Source organism: Dryas octopetala, chromosome 4 (genome assembly GCF_963921425.1).
Source record: "Dryas octopetala chromosome 4, drDryOcto1.1, whole genome shotgun sequence".
Taxonomy (NCBI): domain Eukaryota; kingdom Viridiplantae; phylum Streptophyta; class Magnoliopsida; order Rosales; family Rosaceae; genus Dryas; species Dryas octopetala.
This window is the reverse complement of record NC_141369.1, coordinates 14,095,892-14,108,882: the sequence shown is the minus strand read 5'-3', so window position 1 is coordinate 14,108,882 and position 12,991 is coordinate 14,095,892. Positions and strand designations below refer to the sequence as shown.

Here is a 12,991-nt window from a genome sequence, read left to right as displayed (position 1 = left end):
AGGAGGGCCAATATTACCTCTCAGTGCATCAGTCCTCTCTCTCTCTCTCTCTCTCTCTCCCTAGCTACCCACACTTATTCCTGTATCTCAAAAATATTTAGAAATCTTTTATTTCTTTCGATCCATTTCGATCCATCTGCAAGCAATGGGCAACATCTTCTCAGTCTCATTTTCAGGCGATGGCATTGTTTCTCGCTGCTGGGATTCCATTATTGGAAAACAGCAATATGTCCGTAAGCTCCAAGAAAACCATGAAGCTCTGAAAACGTCATTGGAAGAATTAACAGCTATAAAGAATGGTGTGAAGAGAAGGGTTGAGGTCGAGGAGCAGCAGCCATTCATGAAGCGGTCAGAGCATGTAGAGTGGTGGATTTCAAGTGTGGAAAGTACAGAGGCTCAAGTCAATCAAGTTGTAACCGATGGCAGCCAAGAAATTGGGAAATTATGTTGTGGAGGTTACTGTTCAACAAACTACGCGTCCAGCTACAAGTATGGAAAACACGTGGCCAAGAAGTTGCTGGAAGTCGCTGATTTAAAGAGCAAGGGAGTTTTTGCAGAGGTCACAGAAAGAGTGGCTGCACCTGTAGTCAATCAAATAGCTGTTGAGCCTACTGTGGGCATGGAATCCATGCTTGAAAAGGTTTGGAGACTCATTGAAGATGATCAAGTGGGAAAAATTGGCTTACATGGAATGGGAGGGGTGGGCAAGACCGCTCTCCTAACCCAAATCAAAAACAAGTTGGCCCAAACTCCTCATGATTTTAAGATTGTGATCTGGATAGTGGTCTCAAAGGACCTCCAATATGAAGGTATTCAGGATAATATTGGTAAAAAGATTGGGTTTGAGGGTGACGCATGGAAGCAAAAAAAGCAGGATGAAAAGGCTGAAGACATCTGCAAGATCTTGAGTGAAAAGAAGTTTTTGTTATTTTTGGATGACATATGGGAGCCGGTTGAAATTACCAATCTAGGGGTTCCTTTTCCTGGTGAAGGAAACAAGTCCAAGGTAATCTTCACAACTCGATTAGAAGAAGTATGTGCTAGTATGAGGGCTCATAAGATTGTAGTGGATCCTTTGCGATGGGACAAAGCATGGGAATTGTTTCAAAAGAATGTTGGCACAGAAACACTTCTTCTTCATCCAGAAATCCTCAAACTTGCTGAAATAGTGGCAAAAAAGTGTGACGGTTTGCCACTTGCACTAATTACAATGGGTAAGGCCATGGCTAGCAAGAAGACCCCTGAAGAATGGAAATATGCAATTGATGTTTTGAAGAATTCTGTCTGGAAGTTTACAGGTATGGAAAAGGTGCTGCACCTATTAGAGTATAGTTATAATAATCTACCAAGCGAGAAAGTTAAATCCTGCTTCTTATACTGTGCTTTATTTCCAGAAGATTCTCGCATAAATAAAGTTCAATTGTTATATTGTTGGATGTGTGAGGGAATACTTGAGAAATATGGTAATGTAGACAAAGCGAAATATGAGAGTTATGATATCATAGGCACTCTTCTCAATGCATGTTTGTTGGAACCATATGGTGAAATTTGGGTAAAAATGCATGATGTGATTCGCGAGATGGCATTGTGGCTGTCTCGTGATCCAGAGAAAACAAACAAGAATTTCCTTGTGGAATCAGGTGCCAATTTGAGTGAAGCACCGAATGTTGAAGAATGGAAAGGCGTAGAAAGGGTGTCATTAATGAACAATCATATTGAAAATTTAGTTGAAAGACCAGAATCCCCCAATTTGCTGACCTTGTTTCTTCAAGGAAATAAATTGAAGAAGATTGGCGAAACCTTCTTTGATTCTATGCGTTCTCTTCAAGTTATGGATTTGTCTTACAATTTGCAATTAACCCAACTACCATCCGGAGTTTCAAAACTTGCTTTTTTACGACATTTGAATTTGTCACGAACTAGTATAAGAGAGTTGCCGATGGAGTTAAAGGCCTTGGTAAGGCTAAAATACTTGAACTTGGACTTGACGCAGGAGCTTAACTTTGTTCCACCGCATATAATATCAAGCTTTTCCATGCTAGATGTTTTGAAAATGCAGGGGTGTGGTGATGATGACAAATGTCCTTTTGACAGTGAAAAGGCAATGTTGGATGAATTGCAGTGTTTGAAACACCTAGAGGTCTTGACTTTGACCATAAGAAGTACCTCTTGTTTCCAACAGTTATTTAGCTACAAGAACTTAGTGACCTGCACTCGAAAGCTCAGCCTCAAACTTTCCGACAATACGAGGTTTCTTGATATATCATCATCTCTGGCCAATCTTGATTACCTTGTAATTGAAGAGTGTACTGATTTGGAAGAATTGAAGGTTAATTGGGAAGCACGAGGTCCTAATGATCCTCGCGAATCGATGATGACGATAAACCAAAGTTGCTTCGTTGGCCTTCAAACAGTAAATGTATGTAGATGCCGAAAAATGAAGGATCTGACATGGCTCATTTTTGCTCCAAATCTCATCACATTAGTTGTAGACGGATGCTCTGAAATGGAAAAAATAATGAGTTTGGAAAGATTGGGTGGAGTGGCAAATGAGGTAAAAGCATTGAACCCATTTGCAAAACTTATAAGCTTGAAGTTGATCCGTCTACCAAAGTTGCAGAGCATATATGAAGGTGCCTTACCCTTTCCAGATCTGAAGGAAGTCTACATACGCGATTGTCGAGCACTGAAGAAGTTGCCACTGGACTCAATGAGTGCCCAAGGATGCAATCTCATCATCGAAGGACAGGAATGGTGGTGGACTGGGTTAGAGTGGGACGACCAAGATGCTCCAAATGTTTTCCTTCCCACCTTCAAACCTCTTCGCAAGTAATTGGCAAAGGCAGGCAGCTGAGCCGGTGGATCTCACTTGCAGTTGCAGAGTTGCAGGTAGCCACTTAATTGTCTGAATTGGGTCATGGGAGTGTGTAGTGTGTAGATTCTATGATAGGACCCAATAAATTATATGTGTAGATTAAATAACACTCTTTCAATATCAGTTTTTTTCTTGGTTGGCATTCCCTTTTAATCAAGCAAACAAACTTGTCATCAAAATTGCATTGCATTCGTCCAATAATTAAATAAGAAACATTTAATGAGATTTGCAGCTTTTTAGAGATTTCAATATTTCATGAGCAAGAAACATTTTATAAAATTTGCAGCTTTTATTGTCCGTATATACCACTTTAATACTTTATGGTTCCTTTCTAATTCATTTTATTGTTTCACCTGGAATAGTTTGTAATGCACTACTTGTTTCTGCATTGTTGCGTTTGTACTCTTTTAACTCCACAAAGGAGTGAGAAACAATAACAAGCTAGTGTTTCAACAGGATACAAGAGCTCTTTTCCAGTGGCGAAGTATAAATATGGAATTCTGGTCAAAGAATATTTGATGAACCTATTTGGCAGAAGCCCTAACAGGAGGCAAATATGTTAACTATTTGGAACAAGTAAACGTGCAACATGATCAAGTGCCTGACCCTGTGAAACATGCTGCTCATTTTATAATGTGAGCCGGATTTATTATCCTAAAATGGTGGATCTTTTTAGCACTAAACTCATTAGGCAGATAATTTTATCATGGCAAGCTTCAAAATGGACTAATCAATCTAACAGATCAGCAAAATTAACAGATCAGCCATGAATGGCAAAATGGTATACTTAGGCATCAAAATGCACAACTAGTCAATAACAAAGTTGTTGGAAAATGTGATACATATCACAGGCTGACCAATTCCCCAGAGAAAAAGAAATTCTATCATATGAATTTGATCCTAATATTTCCTTCCAAGCTTACAAAATTAGATCTGATCAGATGACAGATTTACACAAAAGTGAATTTTAACTTGTTAGGAATTTACACAATCCTTCAAGTGTGGGTAGAACCCTGTATGCTGTCCAATTTTGGGGCACCCTTCTCTGACTCTACTGTAATCACAAAAAGAACAATTTTCTCCTGCAGAAACATTACTAATAAATTTAGTATGTTAGTGTAAAACTTGTAGATGAAAAAGGTAGGATGGTCTATGATAAAGAGCCAACACTAATGATTTTTCCTCCAAGGATGTAAGCATACCCAATGTATCGATGAAATACAATGTTAGCTAATTAAAAATTGACTTTAGCTGTCTCCTTAGCGACTCTATCTCCTCCATTTGTTCCTGAAGAGAAGGGGGCTCCAAAGGGGAGAAAAAAGTTAGAACATTCAACAAAAAAGAGAAAATTCTTCCTTATATTTGTGAGGCACACACATTTAAACTGGGAATTCCTCAAGTAGAAAACATCAAAAACACATTAAGGGCCCTTTGTCACAACTATGAATTTCCTAAAATCACTGCAGGCGGGTTTAAAAGAGTTAAAAGTTTTTCTTAATTGGCTGCAAAGTACATTAAAAAGTGCGTTTTTTTTTTTTTGCATACCAAAAGTTTGACTATTGGCCTCTTAGTAAGTTAGAAGAAACTAACTAATTTATAGATTGTAATATGGTACTTGAAAATAGAACTTATGACATGTTGTAGACATCTAAAAGAGTATTCATAAGCATTTTCAGAGATACGTAATGTCAACAAACCTTCAGGCTGAAAAAAAAAAAAAAAAATTATGCCAACAAAACCTACATATCAATTCAAATGTTTTAAATAATAAAATCTCTGGTAAAAGGTTGGTGTGCAGTGCATGTGTCCTGAAACTGTTATATACATTGATATAACATACATTGCTTATGAAAATCGAAAGCACCTTATGTAATGCCTTCTGCCATAAATCTGACCTTTCCTGTAGTAAACACCATTCCATGGCCATATCATACTCAATTGTGTTGGGCTGAGAACAGTGGGCTGTTGATACTGCCTTTCTCTACAAAAGGAACAAATAGGAAAATATTATGTATATGAAAATGTATATGCAAAAGAGGGGACCTGAACCCAAAAGCAAGAACAAAGCACTCAGCAATGTGAGTCACCATCTCTTCACGTTGGCTTTGAAGCCTGATTTTGTCAATGGTCAGATGTCCAACAAATCTGGCTGTTTTGTCAGGCTCTTTAAGAGTCCTTCTCATACCAATCACAGGTCTGCAAATGCAAAGTCAGATATACATGTGTAAGATCAACTTGAGTGGAGTTCAATTATTCTCATAACTTGTACCAAGTTAATGGTGGCCTTTGTAACTAATTTAAGAAATTGAGCTCTGAGTCAATAGAAAGTAAAAAGACTATCTTAGACTTTTACAATTAATTGTTCGAAATAATAGAGGTATATTTCTCCACTGACATACAAAGGCATCATAGTGGTAACTCACATCTGACACCACAAAAAACATAATTATCGTTTTCACACAATAACTAACTTATTAAAATTCACAACATAATTATGTGTGGTATCCTTTTTAAAAAGTTGGATTCATAACTTATTAAAATTCACAACATAATTATGGAATGAAGAAATAAAAAGGATACCTCCCATCTGCCAGAATCAGGCATCTCCTATTTAACTCAGATATGGCAGACTCAGCAGCAATCTTTGATGTGAATATGACAAAAGCCTTGCCTGTAAGGCCATGAAAGAATAAATGTAATCAGTCAGTTTCAGGTTTAAAAGCATTAATAATCAACCACCAAACAAAACATGAAATCATTAGAAAAATCAGTATATAGCCACAACAAGCTGCTGTACCATAGTATGGATTAGAAAAAGTACTGCATTGTATCATTTTTGCCTCAACCTTTTCTTGGAGTGCACGCCAAACTAGATCCTGAGGAGAAAAAGGGATGTAGATTAAACATAATGTCTAACACTAGGCCATACCACATTGGCCCTATAACTCCAGTTTGTTACTTCATCCAGTATTAGTCATTTCTCATCCAGTTTGGTGGCTAGGGAACCTTTAATAGGAGAGTTTTTCTTTTAAGAGAAAATAAGATGATACATTGCATCGTACACTAGACTGGCTTTTTATATACATATGAGTTTCAATGAATTTCTTTGACTATCTAATAAGCATACAATCTTAGATGCATCAAGGAATACTACCTCTACTTCTGATGATGCATAGGATGGATCCAAATTGTCTAGTAAGACCAAAGTGCCAGCATCTTGAGCTCTCTGCAGTCTTTGCTTCCAAGGCTTCAAAATTTGACAAGGAAATAAATCTGGTTAAGACTTTACAATGTAATCAATAGCCAACCATTGATTTGTATGAACAATCAAACAACAAATGGTAATGTCTACAAAAAAAATATCGGGAAATAGAAACTCACAAGTGGCTTGAACCAATTTCTTCTTTCCTCCTGGATTTAAGAAAACTAGAGAAATTAGTATATTAACCAAATTTATTATCAAAACTTGCGAACAGGTTGTGTGAATGTGTTTGGAGTCGTCTAGCATATTATTGCATTTCCGTAGAATATCCAAACTTGGGACATAAAATAAGGTTCCGGATTGAACTAATAAAATTTGCTAGTTTACAATTATTCCCAAAGGTTTGCTATTAACTTTAACTCCCCTATCCCCTGCATGTTGAGTAGCTGCATTTCCAGCAGTTTTGCTTGTCTTCTGTTCAGAACTTTCCCCCATAGTGGAAGCTACACCAGGTAGAACAATTATCCTCTTATGAGGATGGGTATCTGATGTACGCATATATGGTTTGGGCCTTAATGTGTCATTTGAATTCTCACCAATACGAACTACTGCTTTCTCGAATTCTGCACATGTGCCAGAAACAATCTTATTTTCATCTAATCAGTTGAATTCAGAAGTAAAATGCACAGTTGGCATTCTGAGAAATCACCTTTCATTACAGGGCTTACTCTGCTGCTGGACTTGTCATTTTTAACTGGAGAGGCCACCACTTTGTCCAATCCTAACTTGGACGACACATTTGATGGTCCATCTTGGTCTCTCAAATTTGTCTGTAACTTGGAAGCTACACCAGGTAGAACTATCACCTTCTTATGTTGATGGGTGTCTGATGCCCGCATATATGGTTTGCGCCTTAATGCCTCATTTGAATTCTCACCAATACGAACAACTGCTTTCTCGGATTCTGCACATAAGCCAGAAACAATCTTATTTTCATCTAATCAGTTGAATTCAGAAGTAAAATGCACAGCTGGCATTCTCAGAAATCACCTTTCACTACAGGGCTTACTCTGCTGCTGGACTTGTCATTTTTAACTGGAGAGGCCACCACTTTGTCCAATCCTAACTTGGACAACACATTTGATGGTCCAGCTTGGTCTCTCAAATTTGTCTGGAACTTGGGAGTCCTGATGAGCTTTTGACTTTTTCCCGCATTAAAAAAGCACTCCACTGCATTGCATTCAAAATATTTGAAGACCATGATAGATATTAAAGTCCACTAAGAAAAAAGTATACAAGGGAAGTTATAATGATTTTGACACATGAATGTATGGTAAATAAATATTGCTGTAAATAGTGCACTCATAATTTTAAAATTAAAAAAAAAACCTCAGTTTGTTTTTTGAAGAATTTGGCTTTGAAATCAAACAGCTGTTAAATGCATTTCAGGTCATTGTTGAACCCCTTCAGTTATCACTATATGGTCCCCAAGTACCATGAATGACATGTAGCCCCAGTTTTGAGCAGGATCTCTCACATCAGTTTGCTTTAAGTGATCACATCTGTTAGGGGTATTTGATTGTTTCTTGGAAAGGAGGTAGCAGCCCTTCAGAGTTGAGGCTAAGACTTAAAACCACTCACTTATTATATCTCGCTGAAATAGCATGCTCATTTGTTATCAGCTACTACAAATCCACCAGAAAGATGTAAATGCATGCTAACATGCCTCCTAGAAGTGTCAGTGGGTATCTTTCAACTGCTACCTAATCTGGCAACAAGGTACTCAGTTTTACTGATCATTGCCTTTTGAGAACATGGCTTTGAGAGTGACAATAGCATCATCATATAGATATTAACATAAACATATTTCATTATTTGTCATAAACAAACGAAATCTAGCTGCTCAAAGTTTTTTATTCTACATGAAGCCATGATTAGTTACTATAGAAGTGTTCTACTTCAAACAATTAGACAGAACTGCTACAGCCTACAGCCCAATACTTGATAGAAAGTAATCACAAAAATGAGTGACAAATTCTCAATTCTTAGATAACAGAATCAATCAATCAAATGTGAATCTGATTAACAATTTAACATCCTATATTTGTTTAAAAGGTTTATACCAGAAAGCACCCTAAATAAATTCCAGATGTAGATGACTGACCTTTAATTCCACCTATTTCATTTGGAAAGTTCTCTAATATTGTACGCGTTCCTACATCAAAAGTACGACAGAAAATGTAACTAGCCATTCTCAACTCTTCTTCAGAGGGCTGAGGATTCCTTTTGTCCTTTGATGCGCAGACAACATTGCATTTTCCTTGAATTGATTCCTGAAATTAGTATTCAAAATTGCCATGTAATTAGATGTCGATATAACCATGTGGACACCTTTGTTAACGATCTGTAGACTCTACAAGTTTGGCATCCAAATAGATTCAAATGAAAGAAGAAAAAGGCATTACATTGATCTAAAGGAAGTAGGCTCATTAATGTTATGGAAATGTAAAGACTTTCATGGCAATGTAAAGGGAAAGACGCTGAGAAGACATCTAATAATATATTGGCCACATTGCCATAAAAAGTATATATGCAGTTAAAAGTAGATACGAGTAGAATCTAGGTTAACATCCTCAAGCAAAAACACAGATTACATTCAAATCAAAGCTACCCGAAAACCTAGAATAATAACACTAAAAGGATTAAGGAATATCTCTAAATATCTCTAAAATGTATAGACAAAGGTGCCCAGAGAGATGCTAAGAAGAAAGACTCCTTTGTCCCTTTTAATTTAACAATGATTGTACCATATCTCTAAATATCTCTAAAATGTATAGACAAAGGTGCCCAGAGAGATGCTAAGAAGAAAGACTCCTTTGTCCCTTTTAATTTAACAATGATTATACCATGCATAGCACTCTACTTAAATGAGGTATGAAAACAAAAAGTGGACATGATTATAAAATGTCTCTAATAAATCTAATTTACCAGAGAATTGATATTGGAGAGGCCTACACCCTCACCAGAAGCTAAAAATATCTCGTTCCAGCGTGGTTCACAATCACCCAAAAAGTTACGTATTTCAGCAGGACGAAAAAACCACACGAGCTTTATCTTCTTTCTATGGTCCTCTGTGTCATATATTTTCACAAGCTTACCAATATCAGTCTCGAATTCACCAGTGCGATAAACATGTACACAATCATAAAGGGAGTATTTCACGCCTTCATAAGTGAATGACTCATAGAACTGGACACCTTTCTTTCTCCCAGCTCCACCTTTCTTGCCCCACCTAAATTCAACATCATCTTCCATATCTGTCTCTTCAGGATGCGCCATGGCTTATCTATCTTCAAACTCAACCATTGTTTCTTAGCCCATCCAATAGTTTTCGAGAACCTAAAACAGTAAATTACCTTATAATACATGAACCATAAAAATAAACAAATAAACAAATAAAAAATAAAACTCAAACCAGAGATGCAAAACAAATTATGCAATATATTGTAAGCTGTAGTCAGGAAACAAAATTGATCATAGCTCAGCAGGCAACCAAATTCCATATAATATCTAAAGAATATGGGATCTTAGGGCTTAAGCTGAAATTTATATATTAGTAGTTCCTTGTGCTTTCCTCCTCTGATCAACCTCAAAGTACCTAGTCGAGTACAAGAGAATCCAGTAGCATTAAAAAACCAAAGATGTACACAAGACTTAATGTGCTATAGAGTCAATTGATACAGTGATGCATAAGAAGCTGTTTAAAGAAGAGGGAAGTAAGAAAAAGGTTTACACTGTTTTTTCTTCTGGTTAGAACAATCAGGCAGAGCAATAAGTCCAGATTTGTCTCTGAATATTCTAGACCATCATTAGAGCCCTGGAGCCTCAAAAACGTCACACTAAAAAAAAGAAAAGAAAAGGCATTCCCCTGTAGACACCTACAGGGCAAGATATGTTGCACATTTGCTAGCTGCAATAAACCCTTTTACAAAGTTTTGACCCAAAGATCTAAAGGAAACTCCAAAAACACTAAAATAATTTTAAGAAGGTATAAAATTTTGGATCTCTTGTGTTCCATAACTCAGTAATTCTTTTTTTGGTTGAAATGGGACCAGAGCCCCAACATGAAAGACAAAACCTCTCTTTTAGATTACTCTTCAGTGCAAGAGTTTCTAAGCTTTCTTTTTGCACCATTATGTTAACTAAAACAATTCAATCTAAACCTTCTTTAATTATAAAGTACAACTTTTTCTGCATTGTTTATACTCTGAAAGAACCCACATAAACTATATCCAGCTCTATGGTCCTCTACTATCTCCAAAACTTCCTAACATTCCTGCAAAGCATGATTTCATCAGGTTCTATTTCCATCAGGTACCTATCAGGGTGTGCAGCTGGACACAAGTATGCACGCTAAAATAATGCTTCAGCACTTCAACCTGAGATGCCATGACAAACCTTATAATAAAGGTAACAGATTTTCGAAGGAGCGTAAATGACATAAAGGGCATCAATATTTCAAACTAAGCCACAGACATTGATAAATATTTATTATTTTCCAAATTTGAGCTAAGAAATTCCTAAATTCTAAAAACAACACTTTCTATCAGCTGTGACATTTATCAAACATGAGGAAAACTACGAATATATTTGCTGGGTATTAATCCTAACAACCAAAAAACATTGCAAGAACATGAGGGGACCATGTAATACGCCTAACATGATGCCCCTTCACTGTGAGTTGAAACAAACCAGACTCTACGCGCATTACCATTTAGGGCACATTTTAGAGCGCAACAACTGGCAGAGCAAAACTCATAACCCCTATTGTAACAAAAAACAAAAACCATAACCATTGTTACGCAGTAGACTGTGAATATCTGAAAACAGAGCCTTCATCTTGTAATCTTAACCCAACACCAAAAAGAATGGCAAAAACATAAGGGGCCATGTATAAGCCAAACATGACGACCCACTCTTTCACTGTGAGTTCAAGCAAACAATCATAACCCCATTGTAACCAAACAAAGAAACAAAAACCCAATACCAAAAACAAAACAAGAACAAAAAATAAAAGCCATATCCCTTATTAGGCAAAAGAACGTGAAAATCTGGAAACAGTGCCTCCTCTTGCACTCAAGCGAATCACTAATGCACACTTAAGTTGCAGAAAACTTTGCAATCTTATACAAAGCATAATGTATATAAACGAACCGGCGGTCCGGCACACAAAAAAAAAAATAGAAAAAGAAAATCAGAGAAAAGCTGGGAAAAGAAGAAGAAACAAAACGAACACATTGGGTGCTTTGGAAAGGCAGTCAAAAAGAAAGTTGAAAACCCATGACCCACAAACAAATGTTGAGCTCAAAATGAAGAAAAAATTTGGAACGGAGGTTTAGTGAGATATATATACCTCAACGTCGATGATGAACGAAACGACAGAGAAGCCCCATTTGAGATTTTGGAGTCCAGAAGAAAGTGTTTCAATGGAAAGCGTGTGGTGCGAGTGAGAAGAGAGAGAGAGAGAGGTGTAGACGGTCAAGGTGGTGTACTGGTGTGTGAGGTTTTGATACACAGAGCGAAATTAAAGCAAGCACAAAAATGGAAAGTGTGCTAAAGTGCGCCGGGTGCGTACTGTTTCTCCACAATCCTTACGTGGATTCTGAATTGACGCGGGTCGTGAGGTGAGGCGCGACGCCTTTGAGGGGAAGGCAGGACAGGACGTTGAATTCTCACGCGCGTCTCATTTGTAGTGATATTCACGTGCTTGTCTTATTTGAGAGGAGAAGCGTTGGGTTTCCGGAGGATTTTCGCACGCACCAGGAGTGCGAAGATCGGTGGATTTCATAATAGGGGTTTAGTTATCTACGTGAAGGTAGTACGGGTTTACGGATGCAGACGATTTTCTACGCGCCATCTTTTTGAATTTTAAGTCACGCGACTGTCTGTCCTTTCATGGAATTGTATCTGATTTATTCGAAATGTGTGAAATATTTCAGAGTCGTACCACATATATGTGCAAATTAAAATGATTATGTTTGCCAATAATAATTCAAAGAACTTATGTATGTGTTTTTCGATTTTTCCCAATCAAGAAAAGATGTATATAAGTTATAATAACTTTAAATAAAGATTTTAGAACGCCACAACTGACAGAGTAAAATTTATAATCCCTATTGTAACAAAAAAACAAAAATTATAACTATTGTTAAGCAGTAAACTATGAATATCTGAAAACAGAGCCTCCATCTTGTAATCTTAATCCAACACCAAAAAGAGTAGCAAAAAGATAAGAGATGATGTAATAAGCTAAACATGACGCCGAACTCTTTCACTGTGAGTTCAAGCAAACAATCATAACTCCTATTGTAACCAAACATAGAAACAAAAATCCAATATAAAAAACAAAAGAAGAACAAAAAATAAAAGCCATATCCGCTATTAGGCAAAAAAATATGAAAATTTGACCTGTAAGATTTTTGAGTTGTTGGATTAATCAGTTTAAAATATAACTTAAATTGAGTGGTATGTGATTTAATTATTGACATGAGTCAATAAAGTTTGAATTAAATTAGCATTAACCTGCATGACAAAGGCCCCGTTTGGGATTGCGGTGGAATACCTAAAAGCTGCTGTGGATGACAATTCTCAATCACCTACAACAGTTTTGGTGTTTGGTAAAAAAATTAAAAACTGCTTTTTCTCACAATTCTCAACTCCCCACAATAAAAACAGAAAGCAGGTTTCTAGGTGCTTTTGAAAGCTGCAGTGAATCACAGCAACAATGAATATTTTATTTTACCCATAATATCCTCATTGATTTCTATATTTTTAATTTGTTTATTTTAAATTAAAAAATATGTTAATTGTTAGTTATATTTTATATTGTGATAATTAATTATGATATTTTATTT

At 36.6% G+C, this 12,991-nt stretch overlaps 1 protein-coding gene and 1 pseudogene across 2 annotated transcripts; one reads left to right on the top strand and one right to left on the bottom strand.

Annotated features, from left to right (window-relative positions):
• The first annotated feature begins 65 nt into the window (after positions 1-65).
• LOC147287102 (putative disease resistance protein At5g63020 pseudogene) lies at positions 66-3,460 on the top strand (annotated as a pseudogene). Its single transcript, XR_015121606.1, has 2 exons — positions 66-2,889; positions 3,332-3,460. The product of XR_015121606.1 is annotated as a putative disease resistance protein At5g63020 pseudogene (transcript).
• Positions 3,461-3,791: 331 nt separating this feature from the next.
• LOC147287101 (protein ANTI-SILENCING 1-like) lies at positions 3,792-9,416 on the bottom strand. Its single transcript, XM_086240883.1, has 13 exons — positions 9,066-9,416; positions 8,242-8,410; positions 7,128-7,307; positions 6,787-7,041; positions 6,465-6,700; positions 6,257-6,286; positions 6,030-6,122; positions 5,673-5,751; positions 5,456-5,546; positions 4,963-5,071; positions 4,740-4,856; positions 4,078-4,162; positions 3,792-3,957 (listed from the first exon to the last, which is right to left on the bottom strand). Exons 1-12 carry the CDS (start codon positions 9,414-9,416, stop codon positions 4,106-4,108), a joined length of 1,767 nt encoding a protein of 588 aa, XP_086097009.1. The 3' UTR covers positions 3,792-3,957; positions 4,078-4,105.
• Between the last annotated feature and the right edge of the window lie 3,575 nt (positions 9,417-12,991).